Source organism: Nannobrachium achirus (assembly GCF_963921795.1).
Source record: "Nannobrachium achirus genome assembly, chromosome: 18".
Lineage (NCBI taxonomy): Eukaryota > Metazoa > Chordata > Actinopteri > Myctophiformes > Myctophidae > Nannobrachium > Nannobrachium achirus.
In genome coordinates, this window is record NC_137825.1 from 22,521,239 (window position 1) to 22,538,939 (window position 17,701).

General features: G+C 41.3%; 2 protein-coding genes across 2 annotated transcripts; both read left to right on the forward strand.

Annotated features, from left to right (window-relative positions):
• Positions 1–4,485: 4,485 nt before the first annotated feature.
• rgrb (retinal G protein coupled receptor b) lies at positions 4,486–8,863 on the forward strand (the record flags this gene model as incomplete). Its single annotated transcript, XM_080747291.1, has 7 exons — positions 4,486–4,552; positions 6,304–6,460; positions 6,873–6,994; positions 7,940–8,093; positions 8,257–8,374; positions 8,475–8,588; positions 8,720–8,863. 7 exons carry the CDS (start codon positions 4,486–4,488, stop codon positions 8,861–8,863), a joined length of 876 nt encoding a protein of 291 aa, XP_080603417.1.
• A 7,214-nt stretch (positions 8,864–16,077) lies between these two features.
• slc18a3b (solute carrier family 18 member 3b) lies at positions 16,078–17,655 on the forward strand (the record flags this gene model as incomplete). The annotated part of the gene is made up of 1 exon (XM_080747113.1): positions 16,078–17,655. The coding sequence occupies one exon, from the start codon at positions 16,078–16,080 to the stop codon at positions 17,653–17,655; it is 1,578 nt and encodes a 525-aa protein (XP_080603239.1).
• Between the last annotated feature and the right edge of the window lie 46 nt (positions 17,656–17,701).

Genomic DNA, 17,701 nt, shown 5'->3' on the forward strand with positions numbered 1-17,701 from the left:
TCGTCATCTCCAAGTGTTCTTAGACGGCCCTCTCTTCTGCTTCCCCCAAGGCTTCCAAGTCAGGGCCTGGTGTGTGGTACTAGCTGCCGGTTTCCTCAGGGTGTGACCGATCCATCACCACTTTCTTCTCAGGATCTGTTTCTCCGATGGCCCCTGTCTCCCTTTCCTCCACAGTTGCTCGTTTCTGTATGTCAGTACAGCCAATAAGATAATCTAATGGCAAAGACATGCATTTAAAATCATACTTTACAGTTGAAAAATGATTATGTAGAGAGTTACAACATCAGTTCTAAAATCCAAAAAAGAAAAGCAGAAAACATTTCAAGTCATAGTTAATATTATTCAGTTTATGAGGATACAACGTTTTTGGGCATTGGCTCCAATAATGTTCCCTCCTGGAAAAATTATTCAGATTACCTCCTTTCCGGGGGAGTACCGTAACACCTTCTCTATGCCTATACATACATCGATTTTGCTTCAAGTTTTGCAAGTTTTGAATTATCTGCTCGTCTTTAATTCCAACATTATGCCTTACTGAAAGGCCAAGTGATTAGATAAATAACTGACTTAGTGTTACAGTATATGATATATGATATATATCATTACTTTTTCCTGCGTGAGGATGTTTACAATTGTTACAAGTATTATGACATTGACTAGATGGCTACAACTACAACAACTGAGATTGCCATCAGAAATAGGTGTTAAGGTGTTTGGGCTGGTATTTGTTTAGACTTTAGAGCCTTGCGCTGCGAGGCGTTGTGAGCTTGTAGATCGGCTATTTTCGGCAAAGAGATTTGGTGTAGAGGGGAAAAAGAGCAGACTAAGTACAGAGTAAAAGGTTAATTTTATTAAGTGTTGGTGATTCAAGTGGTTAAATATCTGAAAACCCACATTAACATGAATCCAAATTACAGTGATGAAACTATATGGAATCTATGATAAGGTTGTGGGGGGTCCCTAGCCTCGTAATCAGAAGGCAGGAGGAGTCTAGTTTACTAGGCTAGGGGGTCCCTGCTTCATCTCTCTCTCAACTAAGGGGTCCTTGGCCTGAAAACATTGAAGACCCCCGGTTTAGAGGGAGGTATATGAAGAATGAATGATCTTAAATACCACAAGAGGTCATTCCTGAAATACACCGTTGAGAGTCCAATATATGCCAGTGTTTTGTTATTCTCCCCTTTATCTGTTCTGAACACACCTCAAAACATTGTTGAAAAGATATGTTATTTGGTTTCACAAGATGTTTACAGATTTTTTTAAAGCCTCAAAACTAAACCAAAAAAGGGCTGGGAATAAAACATGGAAAACTGTTTCTGTTTTTGTCCCCCCCAAGCCTATAGGCTACTTGTGAGCCATTTCAAACTAAGGTAGCTTACTGTAGGTTATATTGCGAAATCAGCAGATTATGATGTGGTAATGAAACATGTGACAAAAGAAACGTGGTAAACCTATGGATTAACGATTCCATAAGCATCACACATATGTGTTAAAACGTGAATAATAGCCATAGTCTTCCTCAGTATATCAGTTATGCGTGGTCTATTATGTGGCTTTTGTGACATAAGCCTTTTTGCAACTGTCAAATTCTTGTACAATTCAAAGTAGGCTACTGGATTTCTGTAATCAATAGTTTACAAATAAACAAACAAATGGCAATTATACCAGACTTTTTATTTCTGGTGGAGGGCATGCTATTGTAAAAATGTCTTTAGAAAGATGGTGGTGTGATGGTGGTGTAGTTTGATAGAAATAATCATATGATTGTAATTATTTGTCATTAAAATGCTATATGAGGCGATGTGTTGACTCAGAGCTGTCTTTATTTCAACATGCTCAGCCGGTACAGTGAGATTAACAGAATTCTTTATGGATCGTTTGCGTTGAGAAAGCAGCACCCTGGCCAAAGTTCACATACTTAAGTTCCTTACAATGCTACTATGCACGGTCGGCTCTGGAAAGGCACTTGTAATAAACGGTCTGCGTTTCTAAGGCTTTATCAAAGCACTGCATACTCACATTCACACACAGTGGAGACAAACCATCCAAGGCACCAAACCAGTGTACATTTTGACAGCAATTTTTGATTCAGTTTAGTCATAGTCTTTTGAATAAAATGTCATTTAGTTTCAGACTTTGAGTCATATTTTTGTAGTTTTTAGTAAATCTAAATCTATTTTACAGCTTTCTTTTGTAAAATGTCATCATCACCATCTATTTCACTGCTACAAGTACCAAAGTCAGTCTAAATAAAAATGCAACCAGAACATAGTTTATTTGAAAATGGCATTGTTGTCAACAGCTTGTTTATTTGAAATAATGGAGGCATATAAGTGGATAGAACGTTGTTTTAACTACATGTGCTGTCTGGGCTAGGCCAGCCTGAGAAAAGGCTATTGTGACACATCATTACAGCATAGTTAATTAGTTTGTGGTAATCTGTGTGCAGATTAGTGATGCAATCAGAATCTGGCCAAATGTTACTTTTTAAAAGGTTCAGGCTGGTGTAAGTGTCAAATGTCACCTTTCTTTTGGGGTTTTCTTTTTTTAACATAAGAGAAAACATCACTGAATGTGCCTCTACAATCACTGAATGTGCCTCGCCACTTCATAAATAAACTAGACTTGCACCTTTGGGTGCAGGCCCAGGCACGTGCACACATAAACATCAAAGGGGGCTTGAGCCCCTGCCCTTTTATCCGTCTGTAAAAAGTGCCCTCTCCAGACCATGAATGCAGTTTTTACTGTGGTGAAAGAAATGCAAATGCCTTCTTTCCAAGCCATACCTGAAGGCAGCATTCAAGAGAATTTTCTTGTCCAACCGTTCCTGAACTTGAATGCAGGGTCTTATGTTGAAATAATTGCACTCTCTGTGTAGAAATCCATGCCATACGCCACATCTCCAGTATTGACTTGATTATGCTTGGTTCAGTGTGGTATCAAGAACTGAAAATAGCCGACCTCCAAGCTCACAACACGTTGCAGTGTGGCGCGTTGTGAGCTTGGAGGTCTGCTATTTTCGATATTTTCAGCAAAAGGCCCTTTTAAAAATGTCAGCCCCTGCCTCTCTAACATTCTCTGCACATCCCTGTGCAGGCCTACTCGGGACCATGTATGTCGGGACGTTGCAAGTCCTCTCTCCTACTTCCCACTCTTTACCTTTTCTGCTCTCTTTGAATTTGATAAAGATAACCTTTTTCTCCTCCTCCATCCCAACATTACTGCCATTCTTCATATACATCATATTCTTTTGCATATGTACTTTCTGTTCAATTGCATTTGCTGTCACTTTATATACAAATGTGACGTGATGTGATGCCAATGTGTGAAACCGACAGTTTGGTTTGGCCAATCATGGAACAGATGCATGCAATCTCCAGAAAACATACATCAGACCCACGGTCAGACAGATACAGATATTCTTGGGAAACACAAGTGCTTGTGTGTGTGCATGCGTGCTTGTGTGTGTGTGTGCGTGTGTGTGTGTGTGTGTGTGTGTGTGTGTGCGTACGTACATGCGTGCGTGCGTGCGTGCGTGCGTGCGTGCGTGCGTGCGTGCGTGCGTGCGTGCGTGCGTGCGTGTGTGTGTGTGTGTGAGAGAGAGAGAGACTTCACTCACTGCTCATTATGTGGTGTGTGCACCACTTTCACTCACTCACGCACACACACACACACACACACACACACATAATTGTATCAAGTAGATTAATAGTGATTCAATAAGGGCTGTAATGTATTAGTGCCCTCCAGTCCACACAGATGTACAATGTGTTCCATGGTGGGAGCTCAGACCCCTCCTTATGGGAGCTCAGCTTCCACTGGCTCCCACATAAACTTAGATAATGATATGTCACATAACCTGAACCCCTTTCTTAGATAATGTTATTTCCTCAGACAAGAATGCCTTCTACATTCATTGAGGACCCCATTCTACAAATGTCTCTGTGAAAAACAGAAATGTATGTTTAGGTGGTTTGCGAACTTTTTCATGTCAAGGACCCCCATAATTATATGTATTTCCAAAAAATTTTGTTCCAAGGACCCCCCCAAGAGCAAAGATTTGAGTTAAAGTATAAAAGTGTAAAATATGGTAAAGTGGTTAAAATCTAAAATGACACAGATGCTTCAGAGTAGGCTACATTAGTTTCTACATTATTACAGAATGGGCCTAGGTTTGGAATTTCTTACGACCTAATAGAACCCATTTGTTTTAGCAGTGTCACTTCAGCAATCTGCCTTTGTGTCTGTAAACGCACCGCGAATCGCAGCAAATGCGCAAACCATTGGTGCAAGTGAACCCTATGAAACTGTGGGGGGAAAGTATAAGATCTCAGTGCATTCTTTGCCGGATTTGGGTTTACAAAGATTAGTGTCTTTATACTTTTTCACGTGAAAGAGCCTTTATAAAGGGGTCTATAGTAGCAATCTGTGGCACTCTGTCAAATACAAGGACTTCTCTTTTGGTGCACCCTAAAATTGGCAAAAATGGCATTACCAGAGGGATTTGATGAATTTGATATGTTTTCATTCGGCACAGCTCTTCTTCTTGGAGGTAAGTTAGATCACCCAACCTCCGCAGTCAAACACTAACTTAATTTACCCAATGCCTGATACATTTCACTCTAAACTCATCTTCCGTTTAAATTTGTGGTTTTGGATAGATTCCATATGGAAGTTTTGGAAGAAACAGACATTGTTTTTCATCAAAAAATCAGAGACAAAGAAATCTACTTAATCTATTTAATCTACCAAGCCAGTTGGATAGTTTAGTATTTTTTCTAAACTAACAAACCATTACATAAACATCTGTTATGAAATTACAGTGGGTTAAATGTATAGGCTATGGGATCAAAATGTTCATAGTTACTACTCATGTTCATTATCAGATAAAATGGGCCAGTGTACGCTATCTTCACCTTAGCTGAATGTAGTACATTTGATCATAGGGAACAGTGTATTTTATTTTGGGTTTACAATACTACTTTTTTTATTGTCATTATTTATACACCCTTGCATTAATAGTACCACAATGGAACTAATGGCTTTTTGTGTTATCCTTCAATCAATCAATCAATCAAAATTACATTATTTGAGGGAAAGTTGATTCAACATCGATTGATGTACAGTAACCCAGCCACAGCAGGATTTGGGTGTCTTAATCGTGTTTCAGATAGGCTTAATTGAATTAAAAGCATCAAGTTTCTAATGTCCACATTTTAAATGCTGAAACCGTTTTTTAAAGGTACCGTAGGTTTTATATCCCTTGATAGAGGTAATTGCCACATGTCTGAATACACACTTTGCTCTGTTGGTGACACTGTCCCCCCACCCCCCTCCCCTCAACGCACTTAGAATGTGCTATGAGAGGGTGCACTAAAGCAGGGGTCTTCAACGTTTTCAGGCCAGGGACCACTTAGCTGAGAGAGAGATGAAGCAGGGACCCCCAGATTCCATATAGTTTCATCGTTTGACAGCACAATCATCAGTGTATTTTGGATTCATGTCAATTTGTGTTTTCAGATATTTAACAACTTGAACCATCAATACTTTAAAAACTTGACCTTTCACTCTGTACTTAGTGTGCTCTTTTTTCCCCTCTACACCAAACCTCTTTGCCGAGCTCACAACGCCGAGCTCACAAAGCTCACAACACCTCACAGCGCGAGGCGTTGTGAGCTTGTAGATCTGCTATTTTTGGCTAAAGTTCTCCGAATATGGACGCTAGGGTTCAAGTGGTTAACATAAAAAAGGAGAAAGAAGTTTCTATCTAAGATTTGAAGGACCCCCTGTAGTAACTCTGAGGACCCCCTAGGGGTCCCGGACCCCCTATTGAAGACCCATGCCCTATGGTGTTGGGTAGGACACCCTCTCGTTGACAATAAAGTTATTTGAAGCTGACGGTGCACCAGATTGGACACTAGATCTTTATAGTAGTTTCAAGAATCCAAAACTCAAGCAGTGAAATGCAAGTGTGGTACTGTCTGCAATACTGTACAACATCAATATAACAATAATGATAAAGCTAAGGTAATAAGACATTGAAGAATGATTATAGCATCAATTACAACATCAACATAATAAAAATAAATGTCAAAAGGCATAATCATGTGCCGTCTTTATTGTAGTTTAAAAATCATTGCAATCACTTTTGGAGTATATGATTTAGAGTTCTTTTCAATGGACAGAAGTGGCATTTAAATACATTTTCTTGTGCTTTAATGTGAGAAAAACACAGTATGTTTCAGTTGTAAATGTTTTGAAGATTGTTATTAAATGTTTTGTTTGCTTTTTATTGGCTTTCAGGCGTGCTGGGATTCTTCCTCAATCTAGCATCAGTACTGGCTTTCCTCCGAGTGAAGGAACTGCGAACGCCAAATAACTTCCTAGTGTTCAACCTGGCTCTGGCTGACATGAGCCTGAGCATAAATGCCCTGATAGCTGCTTATGCCAGCTATCTCAGGTATCAAAATAACACACTGACTCTTTGAATTTAAGACTCTAATCTTTTATAAAACGTCTAACAGGGATGAAAGTTGCGGTATTGACATTTATAGAAGGATCATTATTTTGCCAGTGAAATCAATCAGTACAGGGGTGCCCACTGGCCTACTGGTCCGGGCGCATATCACTTAGGCAATAGGCACTGCCACATTATATGTTATGTGCTACTAATAGTAGATCTGAGTAGGCCCATACGTCATAACAAGACAAAGTGCGTAAGAACACTATTTTACATGTACATAGGTCAGTCTTATATAAATGCACACGTGCTCACAATAATCATGTTCATTCAATAGTGACTATTATGAGGTCTTTCTCTATTATGCGTATTATGCAAAAACAGTATGAGATGTTTATCCATGTCCTCCCAGAGGGTGGCCCTATGGACAGGACGGGTGCACCAAGCATGGCTTCCAGGGAATGGTCTCTATCCTGGCCTCCATCGCTTTCATGTCTACTGTTGCCTGGGATAGATACCACCAGTATTGCACCAGTGAGTGTACCATTGTATAACAATGCCTGCTTAAATACTTCCAGCCTGGCTTCTCTATGTTGGACTTGTCATTAAAGGTGAAAAGTAAGAATTATATTTTTTTTTTAAAGAAAAAAAAATCAAAGATGGAGGATTTGCAAGCTCACAACACCTCGCAATGCGATGTATTGTGTATGTAGCCTGGTTAATAAACCAGACTGCACAAAACCACCCCCTGGCGGTAGTGGTGGTGTTGTGTAATATCCAACACGCAGTGAGGAATTAGTATGAGCAACGCCAGGCTATTGTGTATGAGCTTCTAGATCTTCTATTTTATTCTATTTTTTTTAGCAAGGTTTAAACATTTATAATTTATTTCTTGTTTTTTGCTTTTCCCAGTGTCTCTTCCAGCCCCCCCAAAAAACCCAATTAATTAACTCTAAGCCTTGCCTTTTATTTCAGTGATTTTCTGAATTGGCGTGTCTGAACGGTACTCTTTTGAAATCGGCCCCATTCTATGTCACAGGGGGCGGTACTTTTTGGGAGGCTATATTCTATTGTGACTATATATATTTATATATATGAGGTGGAACCATGAGGTAAAGTGGTGCTAAAATTGGAAAAATACAGAGAAGATTAGCATGGTGCCATGGTATCTTCTCTGTATCGTTCCAATTTTAGCCAAAAGACAGCGCCCCGTTGCCAACAAAGGACATTTTGGTATTGCTTCTGCAATGGCTTGGAATTAGAGACAGACAGAACATGACATTTCAATATCTGAGTGGTTATTTAGGCTAAAACCAGTATAAAACCTTATTTTATTTATATAAAATATATATTTTTAAAAGCATGGTGTGGCCCCTTTAAATGGTTAACTTATTGCCCGGAAGACCCTCAGAATTAGACACAGACTAAAACACATCATGTCTTTCAAGTCACGCCGCTCTTCATGTTGCCATCCTGTAGGACAGAAGTTCTTTTGGAGCACCGCTGTGCTCATCTGTGCCGTCATCTGGGGGCTGGCTATCTTCTGGGCTGCGCTTCCTCTCTATGGATATGGCGTCTATGACTTTGAACCCATGAGGGTCTGCTGCACGCTTGACTACACCAAAAATGACAGGTGTGGTACACACAGCCAAATTCAGATCCAAATCCTGAGCAGTATTATATCTACTCAATGAAAATGCCATGCATCCCAGTGCTAATATATATAGATAACTGAGTAAAACATGTCCTTTTCATCAGAACACAACTGAGGCCACTTGTTTGTATCTAATCCACAGCAACTACTCAAACTACCTGACAAGTCTGGTGGTAGTCTACCTGCTGTTCCCTACCATCACTCTGAAGTCCTCTTATGAAGCCATCTACAGGCACTTTAAGAAGTTGCACAACTACAGGGTAACCATTAAGTGTTTCACTGGTTTACATTTGTTTATGAATGCTGTTCATTTGCAATATCTACTGTAAAGTGAAACTATTACCTTGAACTTTATTCCAGTTTAACACCAGCGTGCCTCTGAGGGTTTTGTTTATGTGCTGGGGTCCCTACATCGTCCTGTGCGTCTACGCTTGCTTTGACAACGTCACGTTCATATCTCCAAAGCTAAGAATGGTGAGATACTCTGCTTGGAGAAACTGTAATGTAGTGGGAAAGGAAGGGAAATCGCATTACTATCAGTTGGTATTGAGATCAAATTATGGCAGAAATTCTGAAAGCATGTTACTGTTCTGTTCCCCCTATAGGTGCTTCCAGTTATTGCAAAGATGAACCCCATCTTTAATGCTCTTCTCTACTCCTTTGGAAACGAGTTCTACCGACCAGGGTTGTGGAATTTCCTTACCGGAGAGAAGATTGTTGAACCAGTGATTAAATTAAAAGGAAGATAAAAGGAATTTCTTTATGACATTCTTGCTAAAATAACAATGCACTCATATTGCAATAGGTTCCACATTGGAAGAATAGTTTTTTGGTACGGTGTTATCAAGTCAAATCTTATTCAGACCACCTGAATGAATGGTCCATTAACACCTGTATTTAAATAAGGAAAGGGTCGCACTCAGAATATTTCTTTTTGTTTTGTTTAATAGCTTATAGTTTATGCCATTTTACGAAACATTTTCGTCCAGCCGACCTTGATAAGTGTGTGCAAATAATGAATATTACCACTTGTACACACACTGATGAAGTCTGGACGGTCAGAAATATTTTGTGATATATGTGACAAGAACTATTCAACTAAGCAAATGGACTTTTTCTGAGTGTGACCCTTTCCTCGTATAAATGCTGATAGATGACTTGGACAACGCACCAGGTGGTCAAAGCGCAGTGGAATACCTACGATAAAATTCAGTATCTCCATAAACCTTGTTGACCGAGGTCCCCCAAGGCTATATATCCTTTTTCTCCTCTTTCTCTTAACCGAAAATAACCGATCTACAAGCTCACAACGCATCAGGTTGAGCTTGTAAATCTGCTATTTTCCGTTGAATGTTCATTCCAGAATAGGGACACTATAGGTTTCATTATCACCTGTATAAAGATGTAACTTCAGAACATTAGACCAGACGACTCAGACACAGTGTGACACATACATGACAGCTGCTGTCATGCATTTGAATTTGTTCAAGCCTACATAATAACATATTGCATGTGTCTCAACCACAAGGTGTTTGATGAACTACAATCAGATGCATCAGAGTTTGACTTCAACATGATTGTGCTTTAAGAGCAATTACCCCATGCTTTCCAATGCCCGAATGTGCCCTGAATTATGTTCATTTTGCCTATGTTGACCACTTGCAATAAATTACTCTGTGTTCCCATTCTTTGATTTACCTTTGAATGGCATGACAGTGTACACAATCTACACATATAACATTGCTTAAATGTTATTTTTTGGAACATTTATTGGAACAATTATTATTATCTATACACCTGTTTAACATATTGGATGAGAGTGCTCTACTTTTTGATAACTTTAATTAATTAAAGATAACTTTAATCTAAAGCAGTTGACCTTTGGCGGATCAAATAATCAATTGCATAACAAATCTCGGTAGCCTTCTTCCAGGAACTACCTGCAGTAGTCAAGTGCAAGCGTTTTCCTTTTTTACGTTTAGCTCTGGTTTGCATTAGGCTATACATAGCATGCAGTTGCATGATTCTCTCAAGCAGAATAAAACCTATTAGGTCCTGCACTGTGACGTCTGTACTACACTGTGAACTCTAATAATCCTGTCTCTGTGCGTGTGCGCGTGTGTGTTTGTGTGTGTGTGTGTGAGAGAGAGAGAGAGAGAGAGAGAGAGAGAGAGAGAGCGCCTAGGCTCTTAAGTCTGTGTCACAGTAACCCCAGTGTGACTGCACTCTGGCATGACTCCAAAGTGCAGTGAAATCCTCTGACTGTTTGTCTCCATCAGCTTGTCCTGATCAGGGAGTCAGAAGCACTTGCATTGTGGGTTAGTCCTAGAATTGACCTGTTTACTGATTGCAGAGGAATGACATAACAATGTCCACAGGCGTAAATATGGTACTGTATGTGCAGCCAGTGCGCTGTACCGGGGCCTAGACACGCAGGGGCCCCATTAATGAAGGAAGAAGAAGAAGAAGAAGAAAAAAAAAAACAATGGGCGGCAGATATACAAAAGCAGTTGTTCTATTTCCAGTAGTAGACTACGATTTCAAAATAAAGGTGTATTGACTGAATGATCGCATTGTATCCAATAAAGAAACACCCTTGTTTTGAAATGCCCACCGTTTAGCAGGTGAGTTAAGTAATAAATGTAATATGCTGGCTACAGTTTCCTACAGAACATTTCTAGTACCGGCACTGGATGTAGTGATGCATCGCATAGATGTGTTTTGGCTGTTAGTTGGATCATTGAAATTAGTCGCCAGTCTTGGTCAAAATCTCGCACTAGTGCCTGGCGGGGGCGCGTTACGCCACTGACAATGTTATCTCTTGAACTCCAGCATCACGACCAAATGTAAACTATAATGATTATGTGCTCATGTTATTTATTTATTTTTTACATCCATTTACACTTAAATGGGATATTTCACTTCTGGGTCATTTTAACGTCTATACTCACCCATAAAACACCCACAAGAAAAGAAGAAATCACGCATTAGTCACCAGAAGCAGGAACGTGTGTTTTGACATGTTTTCTAACATGGTTAACATGAAGTTTGAAGTTGAATGGTAACTTTGAGGTGCGCACAAAAGCGGCAGTAGATGTTAAAATTAGTTTTAAAGTGAAATGCCCCTTTAAGTTGAAGAGGGACACAAGAACTATATGCATATCATACTTTTATATCAGTTTAGGACAAAACGAAAGACAGATTTAATTTGGAAGAAAATTGTGGTGAGGGTAGCAGAAAGGGTTAAGTAGGAACAGATAAACTGTACATAATCTAAAACCAGTCTGCCGCAGTCTCAAATATTTTATGTTGTTTATTTGGTAATCGGAAGAGTGGGCACCCATAAGAATGCAACTCATATGGTAACAATCTTTTTCCAAATTTAACAAAAAGAAGAATAATTTAAGAATTTAAAATAATGTAATGGGGTTGAACATGCTTGAAGATTTGACATTTAAGCCCTAATATTTCAATTGCCACAAAACTACCCAGTCATTATGACATAAACAAGTTTTAGGGTAAATGTGGGTCTGATAATGATGTAACTTGTTCAAATCACACTTGACATGATCTCAGACCATTTCCCAAAGCATGTTTTATCATTTACATTTAAAATAAAAAATTTAGGTCACCCGTCCATGCCCACCTGTATAACCACTGTCTCTATACTGTATGTTGCATGTATGTTGCATTCATATTAGCGGATGTATAAACCTACAGTAGGTGAACACCAATTGTGTATTGTCACACAATGTAGTGTTAAACAGGACTGAAGTAGTTAATGCATCTCCCCTGTGGTTTCTGCGGCGTTCCCAGGGACATGCTGAACTTCTGTCCAATCTGACAGATTAACACAGACTTCAGACTAAGAATGTCCTCATGCAATCTAAGGAATACTGTTTGTGTGGACTAGTGGTCTAATTCAATTACAACGGCTGTTGATAGAAAGGATAACATTAGTCTGCCAACCACAAGGTGAAGTTAAAGTGATTCTGACTGTACTATTCTGTCCCATGCACATAGATGTAGTATTAATAGGCTAAATATGACATTCTGCATTTGATACATGGTCACAAACAGTGGTGTAAAGTAACTAAGTACATGTACTCAAGTACTATATGCTATTTAAGTAATTTTGATTCAGTATTTACAATTTTCAATATTTTTTACTTCTACCCCACGACATCTTAGAGGAAATTGTTGCACTTATACCTCACTACAATTATACGAGAACTTACTTACTAGTTACTTTGTAGATTTTGATTATTATTACAAAACACACTACACTTCAGCCCTATATTGATTTTTGCCCATTTGAAAATAGCAAGGTTTACATACATAATGCAAAATGTTTAAATACATTCTGCATCATGAGTAAACTTTTGGTACTTTAAGCATATTTTGATGCTGATAGTTTTGTACTTTTACTCAAGCACATTTGGAATATGGGGCTTCTTCTTGTAACAGAGTATATCTAGGCTACATTGCATACTTTTACTTTAAGTAAAACACGTGAGTACTTCTTCCATCACTGGTCACAAACAAAACACGTGTCATATAAAGACATCTGTGTCATGTCAATTCAACGATGTAAAGTCACGTGCTGCCGCTGCAGTCCCACATGGATGCACAGACACAGAGGTTTATTTTGATCAAGCTCATAACTTCAAAGGCATACAGTTTTAATGTTTGTTACTTAAGTAGCAACACCAAAATATAAATATACTCTGTTATTACAAGTAAGGCGCCTGTATTCAAAATTTGCCTTGACTGTAAGTACATAAGTATTGTCTTCAAAATATACTTATACTATATTTCCTTTTCTGTTTTTTATTTTATTTGTATTATGTTGTGTTTTTGATTGTGATATTGTACTCCCTTGAGTCTGAAATAAAGCTTGAATTAAATACTTGGTACCAAATTAAAAGTATAGGCTACTAAACATTTTCACAAATTGACAGACTAAAATAGCAGAGAGATCTAATACCTGAGCTTGTAGATTGGATATATTTCAAATAGTATATTGCATGTTGTATTAATTATCTAAATCTGCAAAGTAACTAACTAAAAGTTGTCAATAATGTTGTTGTTTTTTGTTTTGTTTTTTTATATATTTTTTGGGGAATATGAAAAAATATATAATACAATAAAGAATATTATATATATAAATGTATAATGACTTACTTTATTTACCCTAGTGTCTACTATAATGTAGTACAACAACTGAATTCAAATGTAAGCAAAGGGGACAACTCTTGGCGGGAGCTGTCCACCGTTGCGTGGTGCTGAATGTGACTCATCTCGGTTCCGTGTATCCAATCCAAGCACACGGTCTTGTCTTTTGGGTCTTTACTCGAGTTGTTGCAAATCAAACGAAAAGAATAGGCTTGTGGATTCCGTTCCCGACTTATGTCATGAGGCACACAACAAGACAATACTAATTAAAGGAACGTATTGATGTAGCCTATAGTGTTACTGCCTGGTGGTCCGGGTAGCAAAAAAAGATTTGTATACATTTGAAAAGTTAAATTCTGCATGATGAGTAGGCCTACTTACATTTTGATGTCAATACTTTTGTACATTTTTAATTCCGGACTTTTAGGCCTAGCCGACTTGAGTATTTCTACATTGCAGTATTGATACTTTTACTCAAGTAAAACATTTTTGTATTTTTTTCCACCACATGCTGTAGGCCTGTAGTCAAAGTACTGCTTGCAGTTTGACGACCCACACACGTCACATCAAGCCCTAGAGAGATCTCAACGGCAGGGGTGTATTTGCAAGGTTTCAACACAAGATGTCGCCACAACCTTGTTTTATAGCCTAAATAAAAAGGGGCCTCACGAGCTGTCTGTTCTGCGTTTGGACATGTTGCAGATTAGGTCAGTGGTTCTCAAAGTGGGACTGTCTGGTCCGCCCGGGGACCCCCAGGGGTCCTAGAGGGAGTTCCATAGGGTTCCCAGCTAAATTATAGTTAGAAACCAAATGGACCCTTATGGGTCAGACTTTAACTCTCTCTGAGTTAAATTAACATTGATTTTTACAATATAAATTGGGGTCCCAGAGATAGAAAGGCCATTAAATGGGGTCCGTAGCCTAATAATGCATGTCAAACGGGGGGTCCTTGAAATTAAAATGGTTGGGAATCACTGCTATAGCTGTAAAATAAATCTTCTCTTATGGGGGTCTTTAATTGGCATTGGCATATCTTTTCAAATGGGGGTCCGCCGGCTAATAAGTGTCAATTTGGGGGGTCCTTGACATGAAAAAGTTTAAGAACCACTGCATTGGGCGTAGGATTGAACAGTAAACACAAGTTTACTGATATGCAATTTTTTGTGTTTTCTTTTCTCTTTTCACCACCTTTTCGTTTCATTGTTGAATGTGCTTAATGTATATCTCTATTGCCTGCTGGGAAAAAGTTACAGATCTACAAGCTAGTAAGGCGTCTCGTTGTTCCCTTGTAGATCTGTTCTTTGCATTGCAAGCGACACCGTCATATTGCGGAGTATAAATGAACCTCTGGTCTCTCAGCGGGAGCTGTCCACCGCCGCGTGGTGCTGAATGTAAATTCAAACTCGGTTGCTCGTGCATCCCTGTCTGTCTGTCTGTCTGTCTGTCTGTCTGTCTGTCTGTCTGTCTGTCTGTCTGTCTGTCTGTCTGTCTGTCTGTCTGTCTGTAGGCCACAGAAGTGGGATCTGAAACCTGACCCATTAAGTCAAGATCCACACTTGACTTGAGTTATACGACATGTGGAATGGGATCACGAGATCCACATAATTGTATCGTTTTCGCCGTATCGTTTTCGCCACACAAATTTGTGTGCGGGGTCGCCGGGGTGTCAAATAAACGAAATAAAGGTCTAGTAAGGATATTGGCAATAGAAAGTAAACAGCTTCACAATTTCAAACAATGTATGAAGGCTATTACAATAAGTGATATTTGCTGCGATTCTCTATAGTGATTCCATATGCGCAAAGGAACTCGGAGCCTTTTTAGGGACACCTCAACACAAAGCCTGCCACTACATCTACGGAGCCACTGCTACCCCTAAAATGGGGTTCATTTGGTTCTATTTTTACACTGTCAGAGTTAAGGGGTCCTTGGAATCTTAAAGTTTGAGAACCACTGCACCAGACCACCAGGGCACTTGTATACACGCATGATACCTAAGCAAGCGCAAAACATAATAAGTTTGCCTTTTTAAAGTCAAGAGTCAACCGGTGAACAGCACTGGTATAGGCGGAGGGCGAAGGGTTGTATTGTGGTGATGATGCTCACACGCTCTCATTGGCTGACAGGCTTTTCCATGTTTGGAAATTAGCATAAGGGACGCAACTGGCAAAGGATCCACTTGGGGGCAAGCTGGTGATGCGTCACAGACTCAGTCCCACGGCGGAAAAGAAAAAAGGACCACAAAATACACCACGAAAACCTGCACGTTAATGCGTTCCAATGGCAACGAAGCCACCCGTGGTCTCAGAGCTGAAAGCAAAGCGCACCGCAGGTGACAGGAGATATGCGCACTGGAACCACAGGCCCGGGGTGTCCTGAGTGCGCCAAGCCGCTCGCACAATCGCTCAAAACAAACTTTTCAGTCCAGGATTATTAGCAGCTCCCCCCAAAAAAGCCACAGTCTGCACATTGTCTACGAAAAGTCTACGATTTCACCATCACTTCACTTCTCAGCCAGATGATGAGACAACAACGGGAATGAAGCGACGACAAGTCGAGCCTTAAGAGAATCTACCACCGATGAAGCAGCAGCCCCTCAAACGGGGGAAAAGTTCCACCGCCGCGGCTGATCTTTCGCTCTGACCAGGTGACGGGAAGGGAGAACCATCACATGAATGTAGAGAACATGCATTTCAGTCTGTGGTTCTGAAAGAACAGTTGTAGACGGGGGGAAGCACAAGTTCCAGATTTGCATCGCAAACGTTTACCAAAAATAAAAAAGCACATGATGAATTCAGCAGGGGGATCCTCCGGGCTGGCCAAGTCAGCCGCCGTGAAACTGTCCGAGATGGGAGAAAGAACTAAACAATTGGGCACCGCGATGAAGGACCCTCACCAGCAAAGACGCATTATCTTAGTGATCGTCTGCGTGGCTCTTCTCCTGGACAATATGCTCTACATGGTGATCGTGCCAATTATTCCAGATTATCTCGCAGATCTGGAGAGCGAGCAGGCAGAGCACGTCCACATAGTCATTCATCCCAATTCTTCAATCAACAACAACAGCACAAGCCAAGCTAAAAGCAACAAGGACAATTTAGACGTCCAAATAGGAGTACTTTTTGCGTCAAAGGCTATCGTCCAGCTTTTGGTCAACCCCCTGTCGGGAACTTTTATAGACCGCGTTGGATATGACCTTCCACTTTTAATAGGACTTACTGTCATGTTCGTGAGCACCTGCATATTTGCTTTTGCGGAGAACTACGGGACGCTTTTCGTCGCCCGAAGTTTACAGGGTCTGGGGTCGGCTTTCGCGGACACGTCTGGAATCGCGATGATAGCCGACAAATACACGGAGGAGTCGGAGAGAAGCACAGCCCTGGGCATCGCGCTGGCGTTCATCTCCTTCGGCAGCCTGGTGGCTCCACCCTTCGGGGGGATCCTGTACGAGTTCGCGGGCAAGCGAGTGCCGTTCATCGTGCTCGCCTTGATATGCCTGGTCGACGGCATTCTGTTCCTGACCGTGATCAAGCCGTTCTCCAACAGGACTAGAGAGAACATGCCGGTGGGGACCCCGATATACCGGCTAATGATCGACCCGTATATCGCCGTGGTGGCCGGGGCTCTGACAGTGTGCAACATCCCCCTGGCCTTTCTGGAGCCCACCATCGCCAACTACATGGAGAGCACCATGCACTCCACCAAGTGGGAGATGGGGCTCACCTGGCTCCCCGCCTTCTTCCCACACGTCCTAGGTGTTTACATAACCGTCAAACTGGCAGCAAAGCACCCAGACTTGCAGTGGTTCTACGGGGCCCTGGGCATGGTCATAATCGGGGCCAGCTCCTGCACGGTCCCGGCGTGCAAGACGTTCGCGCAGCTCATCGCCCCGCTGTGTGGCATCTGCTTCGGCATCGCGCTCGTGGACACCGCGCTCCTGCCGACGCTCGCCTTCCTGGTCGACGTGCGCCACGTCTCCGTGTACGGCAGCGTGTACGCCATCGCCGACATCTCCTACTCCGTGGCGTACGCCATGGGCCCCATCGTCGCCGGCCAGATAGTGCACAACCTCGGCTTCGTGCAGCTCAACCTGGGCATGGGTCTCGTCAACGTGCTTTACGCGCCGGCCCTGCTGCTGCTGCGCAACGTGTGCCAAATGAAGCCGTCCTACTCGGAGAGAGACAACCTGCTGGACGAGGCTCCGCAGGGGCTGTACGACACCATCAGGATGGAGGAGAGGAGAGGGAAGAAGAAGGGCTTCATAAGCTCCGCGGGAAACTGCCTCCCGGTCGACGAGAACGGCGTCGAGCCCTTCAGAGCACAACGGTCCCTGTCAGAGGAATCTTCCGGTCCGGAGTGCACATGAACTCTGACATTCAGCCATGCACAACACATTCCGTTTTTGACCCACT